Raw genomic sequence first — 23,142 nt, forward strand, 5'->3', positions numbered from 1 at the left:
CTCTGTGGCCATGGCTGTCAGGTTCCCCTGAACTCACCCTTGTTCAACTTGTTTTGCTCCATAATGTTGTACTGGAGCTGGGAGCCCATTTCCTGCTGTTTCTGCTGCTGGGCTGAGGTAGGCTTCCAGCCATGTTTCTCATTCATCTCCCCTCCACCCCCTACTCCTCCTCCACTCCCCCCGGTGCCTCTGTCTGTGTTCATGTTGTTGCCCATGATGGCAGACTGGATGAGCTGGGTGGTGGCGTAGGGTGTAGGCTGGCCCCCTGGCCCCACGAAGCGGCCGTCCTTCAGGTTGGGGCTGTTGAAGGTCTTCATCTCATTGATCTTGTTGGAAAGGTCTACATCTCCATAGACGCCGGACTCTGGGACCATCAGGTTGGTCTGCTTGTTTTCCATCTGGTTGTTGTAATTGGCGATGCAGTCGGCTGGAGAACATGGGGAGGGTATTTAGTGAGACTCGCCTGGTTGCCGACCAGCGATTGTCTTAGTGGGAATGTGCCGTGTGGGTGTATGGGTTGAATCAATAAGAGTTCATCAGATGCATTGCTCAATGAAGTGGCAACAAAGAGCGGACTATTTCAAAAGTTGGCAACTCTTAACATGTTCATTTGAGGCTTTTAGCACTATTTTAACTTTTCTGTTCTGGCCTAAATATTGCATTTTATTTCTTTTTTTTTTTGGTACCCCCCCCCCCCACACACACCTTTTTTTCTCCCCAATTGTACCTGGCCAATCACCTTGCTCTCTGAGCCATCCCGGTCGCTGCTCCACCCCCTCTGCCGATCTGGGAAGGGCTGCAGACTGCCACGTGCCTCCTCTGATACATGTGGAGTCGCCAGCCGCTTCTTTTCACCTGACAGTGAGGAGTTTCACCAGGGGGACATAGCGTGTGGGAGGAACAGGCGCCCCGACCGACCAGAGGAGGCGCTAGTGCAGCGACCAGGACACATTCGGCGTCCCACCCACAGACACAGCCAATTGTGCCTGTAGGGACGCCCGACCAAGCTGGAGGTAACACGGGGATTCGAACCGGCAATCCCCGTGTTGGTAGGCAACGGAATAGACTGCTATGCTACCCGGATACCCCAAAATATTGCATTTTATATAAATTTATTTCTGATTTTTCCCTTTTTTCTCCCAATTTAGTGGCCAATCGATCCCTATTTTAATTCAAACACCCACCCTCGCACTGTATGCGTTCGCCAACTGCATCTCTCCGGCCGGCAGTCTCGAAGGAGACCGCCTCGCCACTTTCGTGACAAGGCGACTCCAAGCCGAACCACTGTTTTTCCGACGCACACAGAGACGCATTCACTTGACGAACACAAGCCGACTCCGCCCCCCTCCCGAAGACGGCGTTGCCAATGATCGCTGCTTCGTCGAGTCCGGCCATAGTCGGATCTGACGAGACCGGGGCGCGAACCCCAGTCCCCAGTGGGCAGCTGCATCGACACAGAGCCGATGCTTAGACCGCTACACCACCGCGGACCAAATATTGCATTTTAAATAACAAATATTAACCATATATATTACTATTATTAATAAATGGATGAATATATGATATATATTCGGTATTCTTAAATACATTTCATAAATATTTTGTATTGCTATAAAATCCGAAGCTTGCTTGGGTCAATGTGACTAGGGGCCAGAGCATCCACTGCTAATTACTGAACAGAACATGAGGGTTAAAAGGTCATGATTTCCCCAAGACAGACTTTGTCTCTTAGTACAGACTTGCAGTTTTGTCTGCAAAACGATGATCTGCTGTAAGTGAGTGACAGAGGGACTATTGCACCTTTCAGGTCTGCCTTTCTATCTCAGTCACTTCTCATTCTCCTCCGTGACTCTGTGTGGGTGTCATCTCTGTTCCTTTCCACCTGACAGTGTGGCAGCTTTGCTCATTGAGAGGGACAGAGAGACACGTCTGTATCAAAGACCTGGAATGAGGCGTGCAGTATAGCACGGCTCCACTGACAGATCCAATTTTGCCTGGCTCATAAAATATTCAAATCCTCCCGCAGATCTGAGGGTTGGCCTGGTGGTAAATACCAAGGGCAGCCATAGGTGCACGTCGCACGAGCGCCGCACGCCTCGCGTTTCGGCAGCGTGGAACAGCTTGGCACTTCAAAGGTGGACGTGTGAAAGGGCCCCTATGGCTGAGATAAAGGGACATTAACTCCTATTCCTCTGCTCTGTCACCTAGTCAGTGATCCTCTTAATGTTCATTGAGTTAAGGCTTTGGCACACACACAAAGCAAGCGTCTGGCAAGCACCTTAATGTCTCACACCGGGGGTGTCATGCGATGAGTGAGAGCTGCCTTCAGCGTGTTATTCTCTCAACTCGCGCCACGTCGGGAAAGCCGGCGTTAAAGAAAAGTTAAACACTTCAAACCGAGCAGCGAGATTAAAGCTTCCCCTACCCCAATAGTGAGCTGTAGTTTTGACAGATAGTCTACACCTGGATTTTACAATATCTTTTTTTTTTGCCTCTGTGTAACCCAAGGAAGTAGAAGAAGAAGAAAAAAAACCCTACTGACTAGAGTCTACAAAATGAATTATTAATCTTCTTTGGGAAAAGATTTGAAGTGAGAAATTAGAGCACGGCTAGCTGGACGGGAGCCTGAACAAAAATGATGGGCTGGCTTTAAAGGCGTAGTCCCAATGCACAGAACTGTGCACATACAGGATCTCAAACTATTCCACGTTCTTTGAGGGTAGGCTTGCTTAAAGTAAGGGTCACAGATGAAAATGAATGACTCTTATTTTCATTCGTCCTCCCAATCTGCATAAAGATGTCTGCTGCCAGTTCTTTGGCCTCGTCTCCTTTCAGAAGATTACCTCTGTATGTGTGTAAAACCACATACTTCCTGAGACACTGCAGCCAAATTCACTCCCCTTTGTTAGTGAAAGCAGCTATAATGCTGACTTAACTAAAAAGGCCACCTGGTGGTGCAGGATAACTCCCCCCCCCACCATCCACCGCTCCTCCTCTCTTTACTTCACCTCGACTTTCTCTCTCTTGCCTTAACGTTTTAGTATGCTACTTATTCTCCCTCATCAGTCTTTACATCCTCCTTCCATCTGTTCATCCAAGCATGCCTTTCCCTCCCTCTTCTTTTTCCTACTCTGGTCCTGGCCACCGTCTGCTGTCCAGCCCTGACCTCTACGCCCGTTCCACATTTCTTAAATAACTGAGCACTTAGGGGAAATTACATTACCGGCTATAACAACAGTATGGAAATCAGCAGAGCAATTCGATTAGCAACAAGAGTAAAGCCATAAGCCCCTTCCAGTGTGCTCCTTTTATTTCCTGCCTAAAACAGCTCCACTTTAACCTCAGATAAATCAAACACACAAGTACATAGGCACTCTTAATCCTAATATTTCTCCCAGGTTTCTTGCAGAGATCGACAGAAAAGAGCAGCACGCCGAACGTCTGTCTCTCCAGACGCCTAACCCAGATATCGGTTTTTGCTGCGTTTTGCACGGCGGCTCCACGAGTTCCTGATGATTCTTATCTCGCTACCGTCTCTGGGAGTGTTGCATTAAGGAGCGTGTCGATGCATCTGTGGGGTGTGTTGACAGTGTTTACAGGCTTTATGGCGCTCACCTGGGCGGCTGTACGTTGCCAGGTTGCTGTCGCTGTTGCCGTTGCCTGCGGTGCAGCAGTTGATGCTGCAGTCGTTGTGGTTGGAGCACGAGTTTGGCCACGTGTCAGCCAGCCAAGGCTGAGTGGCGGATTCACCAATGTTCAGTAATCCAGGCCTGTAATAAATGGGACCAAATGGTTAAACAAATACTCTGAGCCAAAACAGCAATGACCCGAGTGAAATAAGATATACCTACCGTAACATAAAACAGGAAGTACATGAAAGAAAAGACTAGGATTGAGTTTATGTCCAGTTTATCTACTTTGACTATCTATACAGCAGGGCTACAAAAAACAAAACAAGACAAAAAAGGAAAACACTTTTTTTTTTCCTTTGGAGTTTTTCTCCCCAGTTGTACTTGGCCAATTACCCCACTCTTCCGAGTCGTCCCGGTTGCTGCTCCACCCCCTCTGCCGAGCCGGGGAGGGCTGCAGACTACCACATGCCTCCTCCGATACATGTGGAGTCGCCAGCCGCTTCTTTTCACCTGACAGTGAGGAGTTTCACAAGGGGGACGTAGCACGTGGGAGGATCATGCTCCCCCTCTCCCCTGAACAGGTGCCCCGACTGCCCAGGACACATACCCTCATCTGGCTTCCCACCTGCAGACACGGCCAATTGTTTCTGTAGGGACGTCCGACCGAGCCAGAGGTAACACAGGGATCTGAACCGCCGATCCCCGTGTTGGTAGGCAACGGAGTAGACCGCTACGCTACCCGGACGCCCGAAGGAAAACACTTCTTTTTAATACATAAATGCATCTCTTCGCTCTATCGTTTCTTTCTTGCCCCCCCCCCCCATTTCATTGGCCCAGGGTGCGCATTAGAGAAAAGAACAGCTAAATAGATCGTGTGCGCTTGACTTGCCCATAGCCGATGACACTTTGCCTGAGCCCTCGTGAGCATTCCCGATCCGCTTGGATTAGACAGCCAGATAGAATTTACTCCCAATGTTGTGAAATGCACGTCCGCAACAGCCAGTGAACCACAAACGTTCACCACAGTTGAGTCCACGGTGCCACAGAATATCTCTATCATTTGAAAAGTTCTGCACTACAGCCATGCAGAAGTTCAGGGTGGAAACTCGAGAACAGAAGTGAGATCCATGGGGGGAAATGGATAATAGTCATCCACATGACAGTCGGGCTATCTATCTCCATTGTCTTCATGTGCTCCGCCTTGCAGCAGACAGTTCTTTTCCTTTTAACCTCGGTACACTACAAGTTTGCTTGTTCAACAGGATTACACATTCTGAGCTCGGGCCAAACCTTGGATATTTGAAGAGCTGAGAATAAACGCTCCTCTCTTGAGATGTACCAGTCCATCCTACAAAGAGCCTATAGGCTATACTACCAGTCCATACATTTCACCATATATATCTCCACTTAGAATGACTGCAAATAAGCATATTCCCAAAATGAATGAGCATCAAATCACATTTTCAGTCTTTTTCCAGTTCTTACTGAAATGACTCACTTGTTGGGTTAATTTTCGAGTAATGAACACATTTGTCTCGTTGAGCTAATTTCAATCTCACAATGGCTCCTCAATCATCCAGGCGGTTGTGTGTTGGTATTGAATAGCCATTGTCTTTGTGCAGAGCAGACATAGCCAAGCCGTGTGTGTGATTCAATCATGGAATAGGATAACACGACTGTATAGATTCAAAACTGGCACTACCCACACGCCTGTATGCGGCAAGCACACATGCATGCACGCACGCATACACACACACACAAAATGTTGTGTTCATTCTGTTCAGTGTGTGCAATAACTGAATACACATGCCCTCACTTTGTCCACATTTCCAGTATTGTTCAATTTGCTGCTATCTGAATTTGCTGCATGTGTCTCCGTCCTCGTCTTACGGTGACGCTACGGCACAGCCTTGTGGCGAGATGTGACTCTTCTCCATCTGGGATGAGGTTGGGCCCATTGGCAGCCTTGATAGTGCTTTGTTCCTGTTAGTATCATGAAATACTTTCTGCATCGCCTTCCTCCATGACTGGCTGGTCTGCCTGCATTAGCAAGGTACAGCACTCCCCCTAGTGTTCCTTAGCGAGAAGTGCACCCACCCCCCTCACTGCTGACCGAGTCTATTCAGAAAATTCAACGTCTTTTTGAATATGGCACCCTGCAAGGCGCTGAAAATGTGATTCAATACTGTCTGACATTCAGTCCCATTTCGTCTTAAATATTCAAAACTGTTCCTGTGTAGGAAGCATCCACAAACCATAATTATGTTCTTACCTTCCAGCACTGCTGACGGCTTCCCCACCTCTCTGATAAGCCACTGTAGAAAAGGAAGACATCAACACAATCATAAACTCCCACAACCACAATGCTCATAATTTTCAACATGATCATCCTCTCATCATCAGCATCATCAGGCAGTTTGTAGGTCCAAGTGTGTGGCAGAATAACTTAAGGGGACTGTTGTGACTATCTTTAAGTAGTTGCTTTAGATTTAGCAATATGTTGTCTGTGTTTACATGTGTGTGTGTCTGTCCTTGGGTTTGTATTCTTCTATGTGTGCATGTGTGTGTGTGTGTGTGTGTGTGTGTGGGCATGACGTGTGGCTGCATGCTGGTGGCACAAATTACGGCAGCCCGAGTCCCAGACAGCAGCAGTAGGAGGATGTGTAAGAGGCTTGGGCAGGGATGGAAATGCAGGGCTCTTTGTTCGCCTGGCATGGCTGCCGTACGTTTGAAGCTCTCTGCACTGCGAGTCAGACTCTTTCATGGAGCTCTACGCCGCCGGTGTGTGCAGCCGAGATAAAACTCCCAACTTTAATTACAATCTCTTCCCCGAGAGGAGAGGAGGTGAGAGAAGCTTGGGGAGGACCTTCGCGGTGTTGCCTCCCCGTCTCCCTTTAAAAACAGGAAATGGAGAAAAAAAAAATTGGCGTCTTGGCCTCCTGAGTTCTCTGATAATCTGTGATGTCGATCAAATTAGCACAGATGCAATTACTGTATCATTCTAGATTAAGATCATCACGCCAAGGCTAGCTGAAGGATTATCTGTGTACACGGGACAAAACTCGAACCTCAAATTTGACGGATTTCATCCAGAACACACACGCAAAAAAAAACCTAATCTGACTAAACACGTCTCACCTGAAAACTTCCCAGCAGTTCATGAAGTGAGATTGCGAGAGTTGAAGTATTTGGTTGCGAGCCCTGAGGCTGACGAGAAAACAACACTCGTTCTGTTTGGCGACAGCCTTTGCACAGATAGGATTAGTCAGTCCAACCGCAAATACACAATGCTCTCCTGCTCTCTCTCTCGCTCCCTCTCTCACTTTTCACTGGCTCTCACCCGTTCTCTCTTTCACGTTCACTCTTAACACCGAGCGCAGCCAACACCCACGGCACAGCTCCAAGGGACACACAATGTCATGTGGGTGCAGTAAGCTGCAGAAACCGACATGTACGTACACACCGTATGCATGTGCCTACACACGTACAGACATTTTGCCCCTCACACACACATACACGTGCACGCGGCTTTTCTTTTCTCTGATCGCTCTGCATCACCTCTATGTACACACAACATCCGCAGCATCGCCGCCGTTCGCCCTTCTAATTGGTGAACGCGGGAGGCGGCGGCGCATTCTTCTTCTCTTGTATCCTTCATGAGATTGCCAGCATCGCTTTGATCAAACCAGGCCAAGGCCAACATTCTGAACTGCTTATTAGTAGCAGAACAACTTTTTTTTGATAGCGCTCTAAACTGTGCTCCAGATTTGTGCTTTTTGGGGGGGGGGTGCATTTTTTTTGGTGAAGTGATTTCTCTCCAGCGTCAATGGCTCTTGGCAGTTAGAACTGTGGTTGATGCTTAGGTAATCAAAGGGGGGGGGATATGATTTATGAGGATGGAGGAATGGAGAAATATCTGGTACTTGGATGTGGGGGGGGAGATGATAAAAAGAGATGTCACATCTAGACAAGTAGCTGGAGGAAAACAACAAGAATAAAGCGCTTACCTGTTGGCGTGAAGGTAAAGGAAGGCACTGTTGTTCCAAGCAGAGACAGAGAGAGAGAGAGAAAAAAAAAACAGTGAGTTTAGACTTACTTCAGATGACTACTGTACACCAACATAAACACTGTTTCTCACTTCTACTGAACTCTTTGCCGCAGTGAGGATAACCTAGTCATGTGCCGTACTTCCACTTGATAGTCTTAACAGAGTGTTGTGTGCAGGATTCCTGTCTCCCCTCTCTGCTTTCTCACACTCCGCTCTCCCCCCTTCAGTCTTTGATCCCCGCGTATCACCCCGGACCCCGGCTGGGAAAGGTGAGCGCGGGGCAAGCTGCTGGTTCAAATTCAGGCCCGGGCTGTCTGAGGCCTGCTGGGAGGCGGTCACACACCAGAGGGGAACTTGCTATTTCTTACAGAAATGTCATCGCCCGGACATCTCAATCACTCACACCGACACAAATGGAGCCCACACTCGGCTGCAATAAATCTGGTTTGCTTTCGTGATGGTCTTCTTTAAAGGTACATGTGTAGCTACAGTACCGATTCTACGCTGTACTAGTATATTATAATATACAGTTTATAAAAATAAACTGTATATTATATGTCGTTATTCCATGTTAAGTACACTGAAAACCCATGAAACCGGAATCAAATCCCATGTAGTGCAAACCTACATGGCCAATAAACATGATTCTGAAGTTGGGGTTAGTAGGTATATTGTGAGTACATAACTGATTAGATAATAGATGCATAAAAGTACAATGCACATGCCAGTTCATACGCTGCAGAATGTCGATGGTTGTCCAATATACTGCTTTAAGTGTTTGTTTGTTTTTCCAAGGAATTCTGTTGTCCGCTTCCAGCTTAACAGTGCATCGAACCGAGACACCTGGGAAGTGAGACATTGCTGTTTACTTCCTCTTCTTACGATAAACAATCCTTTCATTCTGGCGCCAAGAAGCGTCCTGCAAACGTCACAATTACCTCATCTTGTTTGGATCTAACCTCTTGAGGGTGACAGGTCTGAGGGCCTGAATGGTTTCGTCTGCTTGATGCATGCCTCTGAAGAGCCGAAAGACTCGGTATGCAAGGCACTCGGGGAGAAACGCTTAAGTGATTGACATGAGACTGTCACGGATTCTCAGTTGCAGGCTGGCTGTGAAAACTTTCTGTCCATGCAACAACTGTGGTGGTCTAAAATAAGCTCTCAAAAGACACGGATTCCCCCTTATCAGCTTGTCGGGCTCTTTTGTAGACTTGATTGTGGAGTTTTGATTTACGTATTACGTTGCAGCGCTTTTTTCCCCCTCTTGAATAACGCTCACATCTGTAGCCTTGTGATAATGTTCAGCAAAACACACGGCATTGTATCTGTAATGAGATTTTTTTGAAATTGTTTCTGGATAAACACAATAGGGGGACTAAGAGGTTATTTTTGCATGACCGCTTTCATCGGCGGTGTAATAATAACAGAATTTTTTTTTTCTATTAAGAGATTTTTTTTTTTTGCCGAGACTAATCAGAGTTTATTTTGTTCGGAAAACACACGGGGGGAAAAATGCAAATGCGCACAAACACTTGAAACTTCTTTACTGCCGTCCAGTTTAGCCTACTTCACCCTGAGTGCAGATTGTTGCTTCATGTGGTTGTAATTATACTCCTCTGCTCTTCTCAAAACATTCTGAGTTACCAGTTCCAACAAAGACCACGGCCTTGTGGTTGCAGAGTGCACGAGGAGGCGGCGGCGGAGCAGCAGGCTCGCCTACTGTGCCCCCGAACGGCTTTGTGAGTCTACGTATGTGAGGAAGAAATGTCAACCCGACGGTGCCACGGAGAGGACCAGAGGATGGATCCCCATGTGCACAGCCAGACCGTGCTCCCGGTGTTTAAAGGTCCCGTTTCTGCAGCCGCAGGTTTTCGTCTTAAGTGCCGTCTTTTTTTTAAGTGGCTTCAGTTGAAACAACGCGGGTATTGTTTTATTTGGAGCATACCAGAAAACCGTTTTCCTTGAAAATGCCTTTGCCAACCAACTGAAAACCGGCATTCCCATGGCAACACCGGCAGTCGAAATTAAACTATCCAGCCATGACATTTGATAGGATTAAAAATTCAAGGTATCCTTTTATGTGTCATCTGGGTTTTTACAGAGACTGCTGTAGGTAATCTAAACCCCCAATGAAAATATAATGGCTGTGGCCGCGACAGACCACACAGGTATGTGTGGAAAAACCACACAGTCTTCTACGAGATGAGGGAGAAGATTAGCCGAGGTGTCTGTGCCTTTCTTATGGCTGAGAATCGGCCCGGTGTGTCAGCGCGGCAGAAGTGCGCTGGGATACAGCCGGTATTGAATGTGACAGCAACAGATTCCGAGTTAAGCCAACCTATTGTCTGTGTGGGTTGTCAAGGTTGAAGGGTGGATCTCCGCTGGCCGTGGCTGTCAGCGGAAAACATGAGCCCTAGAGTCAGGACGGTACAGGTAGAGCTCACAGGCAGCAGCTGCACAGCCCAGGGCCACGCATTAAAATCAGCCCTCACATAAATGAGACTCACAAAGGGAGCCTAATAGTCCTCTTTGTACTCCCAACTACTGTGGGTAGAGGTTGGGCATGTCATGAACCCTGTCACTTCAACTTAAACCTGTTTGAAAACCCACCGCAGATTATGTGGTGGCTGCTCTAAAAGAGGAAATTAAAGTGCAGCACAAAGGAACCAAAATGGTATCGATGAGGACTTGCGAGCAAGAGGATGACTCAATGCTCATTAAGTCCCTCACATCTGAAGGCCTTGATGTAAAAGAACAGTTTGAGTACTTCAAGCATATAAAAAAAAAAACACCAGTTTGTCCTTGATAAAGGAGGATTAGGGAGAGACATTTCCTCTTCCGCAGCACAGTCAGAGGGGGGCGACTTTAAGGGAGCTGGTGGGCCACAACATGTGCTTCTCTTAAAACTCTTCATAGCTCTTTGCAGAATCAGTGTAACAGAAAGGAAAAAAGAAGAAAAGATCCTCGTGCAGCATCCTCCATGGGACTTTGCGTCACATCTTCAAGTACTCGCCTGAGGAGTGCTTTCAGTTTGAGACTTCCCCAAGTGTCTTCTGCAAAGGCTTGAGTAGGTGTATAGGTTGAGGGTCGATGGGATGAGTAGACTACGGGATCCTGGTGCAAGAGCAACTCACTTCCTGATAACTGTGAGGTGTAAAGCTCACTTGCTTTCATTTGCATACTAATTCAAGCCTTAACCACGCTAAATCCCAGTAATGTCAACCCTGCATAACAGTGTAGAAATTTAAGTGTAGAGTACCGGCAGTGTTAAATGTCCACTATTGTCCACATGTACTAACCTTTGCGTATGCCTGCATAACTACTGGAGAGCCCACTCCTTTTCTTGCGGTGTCTGTACAGCCAGATGCTGAAGACCATGAGGATGATCCAGCAGGCGGCTCCTATTCCTGCTATAAACGCCGGCTGTTTGACAACGTCGGATATCTGCTGGGATAAGGGATTCTGCTGGTCCTCCACCCCCTCTGTCATGCGGCCGGATGCGTCTGGGGAGAGAGAGATCAAGGGAAGGGGAGGGGAGGGGAGGGGTGTGGCGGGTGGGTTGAAGTCAGGATAGTATGAAAGGAGGGTAAGAGTAAAAGATAGAGGGAAGGCGAAGTCGGGATAGAGGGGATGAGGAGAGATGGGTGTGAAGGAATTCAAGTCAATCCACAGAGGATTCAGCAGGGCAAAAACAGGATGGTGTCAAAGACAAGGAAGTGGAGGAAAACGGGGGTGAGGAAGTATGGAAACAAGCGGAGGGGGAGAAAAATCATGTTATTCAAAACACAGAACTTCAAAACCGACCAGAAAAGCCCGAAATGGGGGGAAATTATTTTTAAGTATGGTAAAAGGAGTCGGGAGAGTACATAAATATGAACATTCCCTTTTCCTCTGACACACAAAAGGGCTCTTTCATCTAGGCAGAGGGAGTGCGAGCCCGGGCTGTGGAGATGGCGCTGTCTCTCTCCATTATTCAAAAGGCTTTCAAAGCAAATCCCAGTCAACAATGGCAGGTGAGCAGACAAAAGCTCATCTCGACCAAGGCCCGCTCGCTGAAACCAGCCCGGTGAAGGTTGGGAGAGGGGGTATGGAAAACACAAAAGGGCACGGTCACACCGCCGTTTTCGTAATTATATTAATAAATCCAATGAGATCATGCTCGAACACAGAAACCACAGTAATTAGCAAGCCGGAGCACATCTGCGGAGAGCCGCTGGTGTGAATGTCTCCGAGCTGTTTTCTGCTGCGAAATGCACTGTAATCGAAGCGTCTGCACCACCGCTAACAACAACCACTCTCGGTCTGTTTTCCCCATCTGTCTATTCTCTCTGTGTTACTCCCTCATGCGCCAAACATAAAAGACTGCTCAGAGCCCCCCCCCCGCCACCCCATCCCATCCCCCCGTTGAGAAGTTTCTCCATGTTCAACTGACTCTCACTGTTTTCATCTTTTTCTTTTTCATTTCTCATGTGTGTTTCATGTTGCAGACACTTTTTTTTCTTTCAAGACTCTCGTAGCCCAGGGCACAGAAGTTTCCTACAGAAACGCGCTTTCTGCTCCCAACCTTGCATCTCCCCCTCTTTGTCTCAGCCAGCCAGCCAGTCAGTCAGTCAGTCCGTAATTCAGCTAAGTTAGTGAGTCAGTTAGAAAATTTGTGGGGGGTTTTTTGCACTGTCTTATATACTTCCAGTTGGATGCTACCCTGTGCATTTAGTGGCTGTATGGGATCACAGGAAGGGAGCATGCCAATGTGACCCGGCAGCCCACAGGGAACGCGCAGGTATGTAGGCTGGGATGAGGCATGCAGGCTTCAAGTGTGACAAATGCATTTGGGTGCAGCGTTGGTCCCCGAGGCACATTGTTCCACTCTGGTGTTGGAACAAGGCAACAGTCGCCACAGGAACTCTTCAAGTGAGAGAAATTGTATCAGTCACAGCCTCTGCTTCTTCATGCCCATGCCAGCCCACTCAATCGCACACATTTAAAAGCAAGACACGGCCCTCCTCCTCCTCTGCCACACGTTTCTTTTTCCCTGGTTCGTCCAGTGGGCTGGTGAATGACATGAGCCAGAGTGCCGGTGTCAGACTATCTGTCTATATCTGTAATATTGTGATATTTGAGAAATAACAAAAGGTATCAAATTGGCACTAAAATAGGTAACACTTTCTATGAAGTTTGCATCTATAATGCCCTATAAGCATCCATTACGCCCATACTTTCCTATAATGTTTATTACAATGACTAACGGCTATGGCTGAAGACTGAAATAGCACTGAGGTCTCATTATGCATCTCTACAAAACTTCAGCAAAACAAGTTGGCTATGATGCATTATGACATTTGACAGATAAACAGGCTAATGATGAAATATTTATAATGCATAAATGCGTTTTAAATTGACAATGTATAATAAAGGTGGTTATGAGGTGTTGTGAGGGCGTATACGTGGTTATAATGAATCTGACAATGACTTATAGCTACACTTATAGGGCGTTATAGATGCAAGCTTCATAGAAAGTGTTACCAAATATTGTAACATCAAATGGAGTGGTACCTGCTGACTCCCTGCCCTGTCTCGTAGCGTATCTTCAACATACGTGCTGTCGTCCCAGTATTTTTGTGAACAATAAAAGCGTACTGTGCCAAAGCATCGAATGTAGGGCTTACTGCCTTTGTTGGCTCAAGCTCGCTAGGGCAAAGAAAGCAATGCATCCCTGGCTGGAGACGAGATCGGGGCGGCCAACTGAACAGCTTCGCCACGGAGGGATTTAAGGAGGCCATTTTGAGGCGCAAATCATGTAAGGGGTCGTAGAAAGAAAATCCATTCAGGCAGGATAATATCAAGCAGGACCTCAGTCATTTTAATTGCTGTTGTCACGTTACAACCTTGAAACACTTGTGATTTTCACATTGCTACTGAAATTCGAGGTTCAGGACTTATCCTGTTTCATGACCCCCGCAAGGCAATAAAAATCCAATGAAAGCCCACTGTATGATTTAAACGTGAAGATGCCGAATGAGATTTATTTTTTTCCTTTGCGTTCATCAGAGGTTGACACTTCTGAGATGCCAGAATTTCATGGGACAACAGTGATCATGAAGGATGACGTAGGTGTAACTGAACTGTAGTCATCTTTTAATTGGTTTCTGCCATTTTATTGACAGTAAAAAAAGGGAGCAGGGAAAGACTTAAGAGATATGTTCATTATAATAACACAACAAGGATACTGTGACATTATAAAATACAAATGGAAAATGTCTGGGTGGGGGTATATGCTGTAAGTATGAGATGAAAACAAGAAATGTAATTATTCAACAGACTAACCAATGGATTATTGGACTATTCAGCACTACAGAGGATGCACAGACTATATTAAAGGACATAACTCAAGATAAGTCACCTCACTTAGGCCTCCTGCAATCTCAATGTGTCGAGAATTTTTTTTGGGGGGGGGGTATTTCCCCCCCGTTTTCTCCCCAATTGCATCAAGCCAATTACCCCATTCTTCCAAGCTGTCCCAGTCGCTGCTCCACCCCCTCTGCTGATGCGGGGAGGGCTGCAGACTACCACATGCCTCCTCCGATACATGTGGAGTCACCAGCCGCTTCTTCTCACCTGACAGTGAGGAGTTTCGCCAGGGGGACATCGCGTGTGGGAGGATCACCCTATTCCCCCCCAGTTCCCCCGAACAGGCGTCCTGACCGACCAGAGAAGGCGTTAGCGCAGCAACCAAGACACATACCCACATCCGGCTTCCCACCCGCAGACACGGCCAATTGTGTCTGTAGGGACGCCTGACCAAGCCTGATGCAACACAGGGATTCGAACCGGGATGCCCGTGTAGGTAGGCAACGGAATAGAACACTACGCTACCCGGACGCCCCATGTGTAGAGAATTTAACGTTTGTCTCTACTCACCGAGCTGGAAAAAGGTGATGTCGCTCTTCACTCCTGGGCCAGCGCCGGTACTTGCAGCTACCTCAACACTGTAGCGGATCCCAGGGGCCAGGCTGGGGATCACCAATGAGAAAGTTGACCCATCTACTGTACGGTTAATATGGTACCTGCTCTCGTTCCCCAAGCACCAGATCTACCAGAACAGACAAAGAGACAGAGAAAGAGAGAGAAATAGACAGGAGGTTACGACAGTGTTACGGTTGCTTTGCAAAAGCATTACGTTTGGTCACTAATGCTCGTGTTGATTCAGACGAGGGGTTGATGCTGCTATACACACGCCGCCATGTATTGCATTACATCTCACTAGTAGTCCTGCTAAAGAAAACATTTTTGAGCATAGCTTCTTATTTTACAAGATGTTTACGGCACAAAGTCAGTTTTAACCGGGGTAGCCATAACATGTCTGAGTGTTGCCTTAAGCCCATGAAAGACAAATGTGGATCAGTAATCGCCTCCATAACCCAATAACCCAATTATAGGGAGACTTGAGAAGTGTCACTCCCAGGGAGGAGAGAGTTCTCCCAGGCTAACTCAAACCAGGGTCAGACAGAGTACCTACCATGCATTAAGCCTCAGCATGAAGCCTGTAGACCTCCACATCCACCCACATCCTGCAATGTTCTGCTTTCTTAACCCCCCCCCCCCCCCAGCAGAGAACTAGGTTAATATACACACTTCCTGGGATCCGTGTGTGTGTGTGTGTGGTATTCCCCAACACTTGTGTGGCTCTGAATCGCAGTGAGAGGAAGAGCCACTAGGGACCTAGTGCCGTAATAAGCGAGGAGCTTTCTCCAAGATGGATTTAACAACCATGAAATTACTCTAAACCCTATCGCCAAAAAACATTTACCTGGAAAATTAACAGTGGCTTAAGTTATAAACTGATTGTGCCGCACCTCTCTCACTCCACTACTGACCTATATTTGTCTGGAAGGGGAAAAAAAGACTTCCTAATTAAAGTGGCAGAACTTAGTGTATGACAGGGGAGAGCGGCCCAAGGTGAGGCCACTACACAAAAAGCATACAAGTACTTCACAAGATAAGACCACTAGAGAGCAACAGAGGGTTTGGAGAGAGGTGCTATAAGTTAGAGAACGTTATAGCAAGACTCGGACACCAGATACTACTGGATATATGACTACACTGGTCTGAATCTTCACCATATAGGCCATTGTTTATAGCACAGTGTCACCTACTCTATTCAGCTGCCCTAACTTCTGTATTTCGACCACTATCTTAATCAGTCATGCATAGTTATATTAAAAAAAAAAGTTCTCTGTAAAGTAAATAGGCTACATTTGTCATGGCTGAAGAAACCATTTCTTTGTTACTCTATGTGTTTATGTGGACAGATAGACAGACAGGCGGCAGACGGATCGATAGATCATTGTTAGATCATTGCTCAGTGAATTGGATGCACACCACGTGAATATTCACCTGAGGACTTACCACCAATAGGAGAATGAAAACTAAAATAAAATAAAATAAACCAAACAAAAGGGAAAGGAAAAACTAACCTTCCAGTGACTCCCACTGAAACATTATTGCTCATGAGCACGCTATATGCGAGTAGAATCCTTCCACCAGGTGGCACTGTTTTACAATAATTTCCACTCGCTACCCTGCCTGTCTCATGGTCTCCTCCTCTTGGGGGCCTCTTGTCAGTACAAAGCTGATGGGTCTACAGAGGTGTGCCTCCTCCCAGAATGTGTTACCTTGCGGTTTCTGTGCATCGTTTACATCATTGTTTCGGGTAGAGCGCTTGCATCTCCTGCTGCACCCGTTTCTGTTTCTGTCGTCTCCTTTGTGCCTCTCTACAGCGAGGGGCCCCGCCTCCTGAGACCTGAGGTGACTGCACGCAGCTCTTACCTTGTACTCCTGGACAACTCCATTCTGCTCCGCCTCCGGAGGGGGTTGCCAGGAGACCACGACGGCAGTCCCATTGTCCCCGCTCTCTGCCACTGTAACATCACGAGGAGGGGCACTGGGGGCTAAGGAACAGACAAAAGGTAAGAAAAAGCTACAAAACAAGAAAAACATGTACCTTTTATACAATACATGATATTTTTCATAACTGAATGCAGGATCATCCCATTCAGCGGTCACAGCGGATCTTTTCTCGCAGTGTGAGACTGAAGCTGAGGTGGGAACAAAGGAAGGAAAATCATAGACATAAATGCAATTAGCTTGCCTTTTTATCGCAAAATGGGCTCTATTCAAAATAATTGCTTGCAAGAGTAAATACAGGGGAATCACTGATTATTCAAACAGAATGAGAGCCATGACGTTAGGAAGTATGGTGTTGTGTGGAGGCTACCCAGATGAGTCCTGCAGTAATTAAAGTGAATTAATTATGAGTACAACATAATCACAGTCCGATTGAATGTAATGAAAGCAGGCATTTGTTCTGCTCATGGGAGAACCGGTGTCATATGTGCAGCTCACAACACAATTATCAATGAAACGGGGAACAAAGCAGGAAGAAATAAACAAAACCTACCACACACACACACTAGTAAACACTCCAGTCATGTCGTCTTGAATTCTACATACGTAACTGTTGACTGCAGATCAAAACTGGGAGGTTGGGTTTTGAAAAAACCCTCACACGACTCCCATAACCACACCCTAGCACAAATTAGCACGACACTCATTGAACTGTTGTATTTGGGTTTGTCATGTGCTTTATGGTTTTCATGGGGCCTGTGTAAAAAGGCTGAACATCCACCATATCATGCTTGAATACACTGCATTTTAACATAATATAGTCCCACCCCCTCCGTTCCTGCTGTGAACAGATGTTGTATACTCTTACGCACAAGCATGCTGTGCATATAAAAATCGTGTAAACATGGAAAACACAAGACACGCAACAAAACGGACATATGCACACACACACACACACACACAATAAAGACCATGTCCCACCCACCTTCCTCCAGGGTCTTGCCAATTTTAACGTCACTGTCAGTTCCCTGGAATTCGTCGAAGAAGGGCCGGACTTTGAACTCGTAGGTGACCCCCTTCCGCAGCTGTGGCACCACAGCACTGTCCTCCCCGGGAGTGCGGACCTCAAACACGGCCCATTCGCTTCTCTGAAGCCCCTCTGGTGATGGACGGTACATCACCTTGTAACCCTGGATGTACTGAGACTGCTGCTCTACCTGGTGGTTGGCATGAAAGGACGCACGAGAACATGGGGTTCAGCCTGGCCATTAATGTTCTTTGTAGTTTGCAGTGGAAACTCTCATAGTAACATCCTCGAATTATAGCGTCAGTAGACAGCTAAGGACCGGTGTGACTGACAAAAGTTGGTTCTGGCTTGAATGGCGTGCTGCTAACTCATCACATCACTCTTCTGTCTAACCATCTGCATCTCCATCTCGCTCTTCATCTGTCTGTCTATGCACCATTTGGAGCAGCAGCAGCGATTTGTGCTAACCACAATATGAGGTCATCAGCCAGAGGTTCCTCAGAGTCTGGAGCTGGTTAATTAGGGCCAGGGCTCCCAAAACAGCCTGTCTCATCCTGTCCTGCTCTGTAGTCTGCTAACAGGCTGCTGAAGAACAGGAATGGAGGGGCTTTTACACCAAGTCACATTATCACGAAAACGCCAGAAGGCAAGAAGCGAAAAAAGTGAATCAGTGTCATCAAACGAACCCAATTAATAGGGTGTGGTTATAAACAAGTTGTTGTTGGTTTCTGTTTTTTTGCTTTATCGCAGAATAATTAGTGTTGCGATGTGATCCAACAAGGTTGAAGCAGAGAACAGCCTTTATAACCAGCCCGTTAATATCACTACTATTGCCTGTGGAGGGCAGGTAGTACTGGATTGTAAAGATTTTTATGATTGTCTTTATCCCTCCCCTGTAAAATATGCTGTCGGCTCAGGTGGTCTTCATTAAGCTGGAAAGTGTGGAAGCTTTTACCATGACAGAAAGGAAAATGTACTAAAAAAAAAAAACACCAACAAATCCTCCACACTGGGAGTACATTTAACCCTACCAAACCAATGAAGCTATAGGACGTAAACACAACGCCTAGCTCTTGTGGCCTCTCAAGTAAAAACATTCTGCGTTTTTCTGGAACATACCAAACGGACATAATATCTGGGCGATGGTGTTTTAAATCAGTCTTGGTCTGTCAGTATCCTTTTCCCCTTTTCTGGGTCCTATTCATCACTCACCATAGCACTTCATTGTACCTGGGAATGTATAGAGGTGGCCTTATGTCAAAGGGAAAAAACATGGATTGGGTTAAAGCCCCACGCTCCATCTGAGGTCATGCTATGGACTCACACACAGCATCTATGGCGCAACCAGAGAACTAAAAACTCTACTTCTATCTTGGCCAGTTCTAAAACGGAGGATCATAAACAAGCAGAGCTGTTGGAGGCCCGTGGTGCCTAACAGCAGAGGGGTCCAAACACCATCAGCACCTTTCAACCCTTTTCTAATTCCCTCAATCTCTACTCCACTTTACCTCACCTACATCTGCAAGTCATTTCTACTTAAGAGCACAAGTTGGCTGCCTCTTCCTTTTCACTTGTATTATTTTAACAGCTGTCAAGTGTTTTCGGTCTCAAGGGCACAGACTGGCACGCCGCACACTGCTGAACAGGAGTGTGTGGCTTATGGCAGGATGCTGGGCTGAGTAGTCCAAACCTGGGAGTTTGTGAGGGACTTGCTGTGGGCAAAGCTGGTGTTAGATGTTGTCTAGCCAGCCGGTTAATGCTGGCCCATGCCAAATGGACATTTACAGTACTTGGACTGTCTTCCGTCCAGTTTTTATAGCTTAAGGATGTGAGTGTATCAGACACATTGACCAAAGGCAGAGAATCCTCCAATACCCATGACGGTTTGGGGACAAAGCAAATGGGCCGGCTGGCGATGCCTAAGTTAAAAAACATCATCAATAGGGCGTCCAGGTAGTGTAGCAGTCTACACGGGGATCACCAGTTTGAATCCCCGCATTACCTCCAGCTTGGTCAAGTGTCCCTACAGGCACAATTGGTCGTGTCTGCGGGTGGGAAGCTGGATGTGAGTATGTGTCCTGGTCGCTGCACTAGTGCCTCTGGTCGGTCGGGGCACCTGTTTGGGGGGAAGGGGGAACTGGGGGGAATAGCGTGATCCTCCCACGTGCTATGTCCCCCTGGTGAAACCCCTCGCTGTCAGGTAAAAAGAAGCGGCTGGCGACTCCACATGTATTGGAGGAGGCATGTGGTAGTCTGCAGCCCTCCCCGGGTCGGCAGAGGGGGTGGAGCAGTGACCCAGATGGCTCGGAAGAGTGGGGTAATTGGACAGGTACAATTGGGGAGAAAAGGGGGGGGGGGACAAAAAAAAACATCATCAATGATGACGGGCTCTTGGAATGTAAAATGCTCACCGTCCACTGCACGCGGACTGAGGAGGAGGAAAGGATAGTGGGGTTGTGCAGGTGGATGACCACTTCACCCAACTCCCTCTGGATCTGACGGTGATCCACGCCCTGGCTGGTGGGGGGAATATCTGCACACACACACACAAACAGCAATTACCTTACTGCAACATGGCATTACAGAGTCAGCTGGCGAGTGTGAAATGCTGGCCCCTACCTTGTGTTTTCACAGCATCAGTGATAGGGCTGGGGTCACTCAGCCCATAGGCATTGGCTGCCCGTACTAAAAAGAGGTAGACGGCACTTGGCTTCAGACCCTTCAGTACATATGACTCAGTCTTTACATGCTCTGCTAGAGTCTGCCAGCTGCTCCCTGATGCATGACTGTGGATGGGAAATACACAGAGACAATAAGTCAGAAGCGGCTCATGAGGTCATGTTGGTAGTCGTTTACTGTTGAGCTGGGTTCACTGGCTCTACCTGAAAGCTTCTATGATATAAGAGGTGGGAGTGGCTCCAGCATTAAGATTGGGCTTCCAGGAGAGGGTGACAGAGGTCCGACTGACGTCAGTGACCTCAGGTTTGGAGGGGGCGCTGGGGATCAGGTTTGGGTCGGTAGGCCTTTGTGGCTGCACTGGGACACCAAATTCTGCAAAGCGGGTCATGAGAGGGACAAATAAACAGTTGAAATTTTATTGCACTTAAGTACATTGCTTAATGGCCAAATGTATAAAAGGTGAATCATTTCCATTAGTCATTTATTTTTTTTGGAATCTTTTATTCCTTTTTTTTTTCTTTCAAACAACATTGGAAATAATTTTTTAAATTTCCAAGATTTCAACTGGAAAATATTTTCCAGAAATAAAAAAAAAAACCTATATTTGAAACAATGACCACTACAAAATCAAGCCTGCAAGTGAATAAGTTGTTATTTACACCTTCCGACCTTCGGTTACAAAATCACAGCATTTTATTGTATTTTATTTATTTATTCCCCCCCCCCCCCCCCAATTGTATCTGGCCAATTACCCCACTCTTCCAAGCTGCCCCGGTCACTGCTCCACCCCCTCTTGCCGATCCAGGGGAGGGCTGCAGACTACCACATGCCTCCTCTGATACATATGGAGTCACCAGCTGCCTCTTTTCACCTGACAGTGAGGAGTTTCACCAGGGGGACATAGCACGTGGGAGGATCACGCTGTTCCCCCCAGTTCCCCTCCCCCTCCGAACAGGTGCCCCGACCAACCTGAGGAGGCACTAGTGCAGCGACTAGGACACATACCCACATCCGGCTTACCACCCGCAGACACGGCCAATTGTGTCTGTAGGGACGCCCGACCAAGCCGGAGGTAACACAGGGATTCGAACTGGCGATCCCTGGGTTGGTAGGCAACGGAATAGACCGCTACGCTACCCGGGTGCCCCGATTCATTTGAGTTTTGACCATGAACAAAACCTGGATTATAATGCTGTGTAAATCAAAAGCTATTAAGTGATTTCAGTTCCCAACCTATTTCAGTATACCGCCTCGGTGACAGCGGACAACAAACATAAGCTACTAGGGCTTACCTTGGACCTCCAGATAAGCTTTCCATGATGCCTCGCCACTAGGGGTGGAGGCAATACAGGTGTACATGCCAGTGTCACCAAGCTGGAGGAAAAGAGGGCAGGAAATTACTGGTTGTCTTTGGTTTAATGAAAATTAGTGCATGATGCACCAGGCTTCTCTCAGCTGGGGTTTGGTCTCTCTCTCTCTCTCTCTCCCTCCCACTATCTCTTTCATTCCCCCTCCCTCAACAGCGCATCCGCACTTATTGACATTCTTGTGTAGTCTCCAGCAGGCAGCTGTCACTGCCTGGTAATCACACCATCATCTCTGCCGTAACAGAAACGGAGGAAAAGCAGCTGGAGAGACCGAGTAGCAGACCACTTCCAGTCCAATGGAAAAGACTTTCACAGGATCACAGACTAATTGGAGACCTTTTCCTGTCTCCCATCCATACGAGCGCAGAACATGGAGGTGACTTCTTCATGCAACAGATACGGTGACAATCTGCGCAGTTGATTTAAAGTGGGATCTAGTTTAATCAAAATCCCGCGGAACGAACTTTGTTCACGAGAATTAAATGTTGGGTGCAGCAAAATTCCACAGCAAACTTCTGTTGAAATTAAAATCATGTATTCATCCATCCATCCATTATCTGAACCGCTTATCCTGCTGTCAGGGTCGCGGGGATGCAGGAGCCTATCCCAGCAGTCATTGGGAGGCAGGCGGGGAGACACCCTGGACAGGTTGCCAGACCATCACCGGGCTGACACACAGGGACAATTTAGTACGGCCGATTCACCTGACCTACATGTCTCTGGACTGTGGGAGGAAACAGGGAGAACATGCAAACTCCAAGCAGGGGACAACCCCCGAGGTTGGACTACCCCGGGGCTCAAACACAGGACCTTCTTGCTGTGAGGCGACCGCGCTAACCACTGCGCCACCGTGCCGCCCCTTAACTTGCATTTATCAACAGAGAAATCACAATTCTCCACAGAGTCCATGACAGCACAGCTACGATTTTTGTGCCGTTACGTCTGCTGTCAACTGTTTGAAACGGAGCTCTGAGGTTAGGACAAACAATATTCTGCTGTGGTTTGAAGGAACTGGATATTATGCTGTTCGTCTATGGGTGTGTGTCTGGGCCTAAGTGACAGAAAGACTGACTGAAAGGGGAGGTAGATGTGAGCATAATTGAGTTTGAGAACACCCTGCACATGACACTCAAAATTGGGGGGGGGTCCTTTTTTTCATCCGACACTAAAAAAAATGCATTGAAATACCACAACAATAATTGTTATGGCACCACAACCACATTAATAAGTAAATTAACCCTCAAGCATCGAAACGTCGTCATTTAAATGTTGTCAGGTTGGAGGACTGACACGTTCATTAATATAATGTGCCTTCTGTTTGCTCGACTGCAGCTCGAGAGGCTCTGAGACGCATCGCCTCCTGTCTGCCGCTCACAGGCGGCCCAATCACAATGCGGTCTTGTCACCACAAGACACGCAAGCCATCATCAGAGCACTGCGAACTGACGCGACCTTTGACCCCACGACGCCTCCATCTGGATGACA

At 47.3% G+C, this 23,142-nt stretch overlaps 1 protein-coding gene across 1 annotated transcript in view; it reads right to left on the reverse strand.

The window, feature by feature from the left end:
• The window catches only part of robo1 (roundabout, axon guidance receptor, homolog 1 (Drosophila)), a 168,296-nt gene that overhangs the window by 9,469 nt on the left and 135,685 nt on the right, over positions 1–23,142 (reverse strand). The window contains exons 10-21 of the mRNA XM_056284091.1: positions 21,583–21,664; positions 20,494–20,662; positions 20,231–20,397; positions 20,023–20,144; positions 17,570–17,801; positions 16,507–16,628; positions 14,599–14,770; positions 10,980–11,183; positions 7,640–7,666; positions 5,905–5,947; positions 3,616–3,770; positions 38–427 (exon numbers count right to left, since the gene is read on the reverse strand). Coding sequence (XP_056140066.1) covers positions 38–427; positions 3,616–3,770; positions 5,905–5,947; positions 7,640–7,666; positions 10,980–11,183; positions 14,599–14,770; positions 16,507–16,628; positions 17,570–17,801; positions 20,023–20,144; positions 20,231–20,397; positions 20,494–20,662; positions 21,583–21,664 — 1,885 coding nt within the window. The remainder of the gene's footprint in view (positions 1–37; positions 428–3,615; positions 3,771–5,904; positions 5,948–7,639; positions 7,667–10,979; positions 11,184–14,598; positions 14,771–16,506; positions 16,629–17,569; positions 17,802–20,022; positions 20,145–20,230; positions 20,398–20,493; positions 20,663–21,582; positions 21,665–23,142) is intronic.

This window comes from Lampris incognitus, chromosome 7, assembly GCF_029633865.1.
Source record: "Lampris incognitus isolate fLamInc1 chromosome 7, fLamInc1.hap2, whole genome shotgun sequence".
NCBI classification, from domain to species: domain Eukaryota; kingdom Metazoa; phylum Chordata; class Actinopteri; order Lampriformes; family Lampridae; genus Lampris; species Lampris incognitus.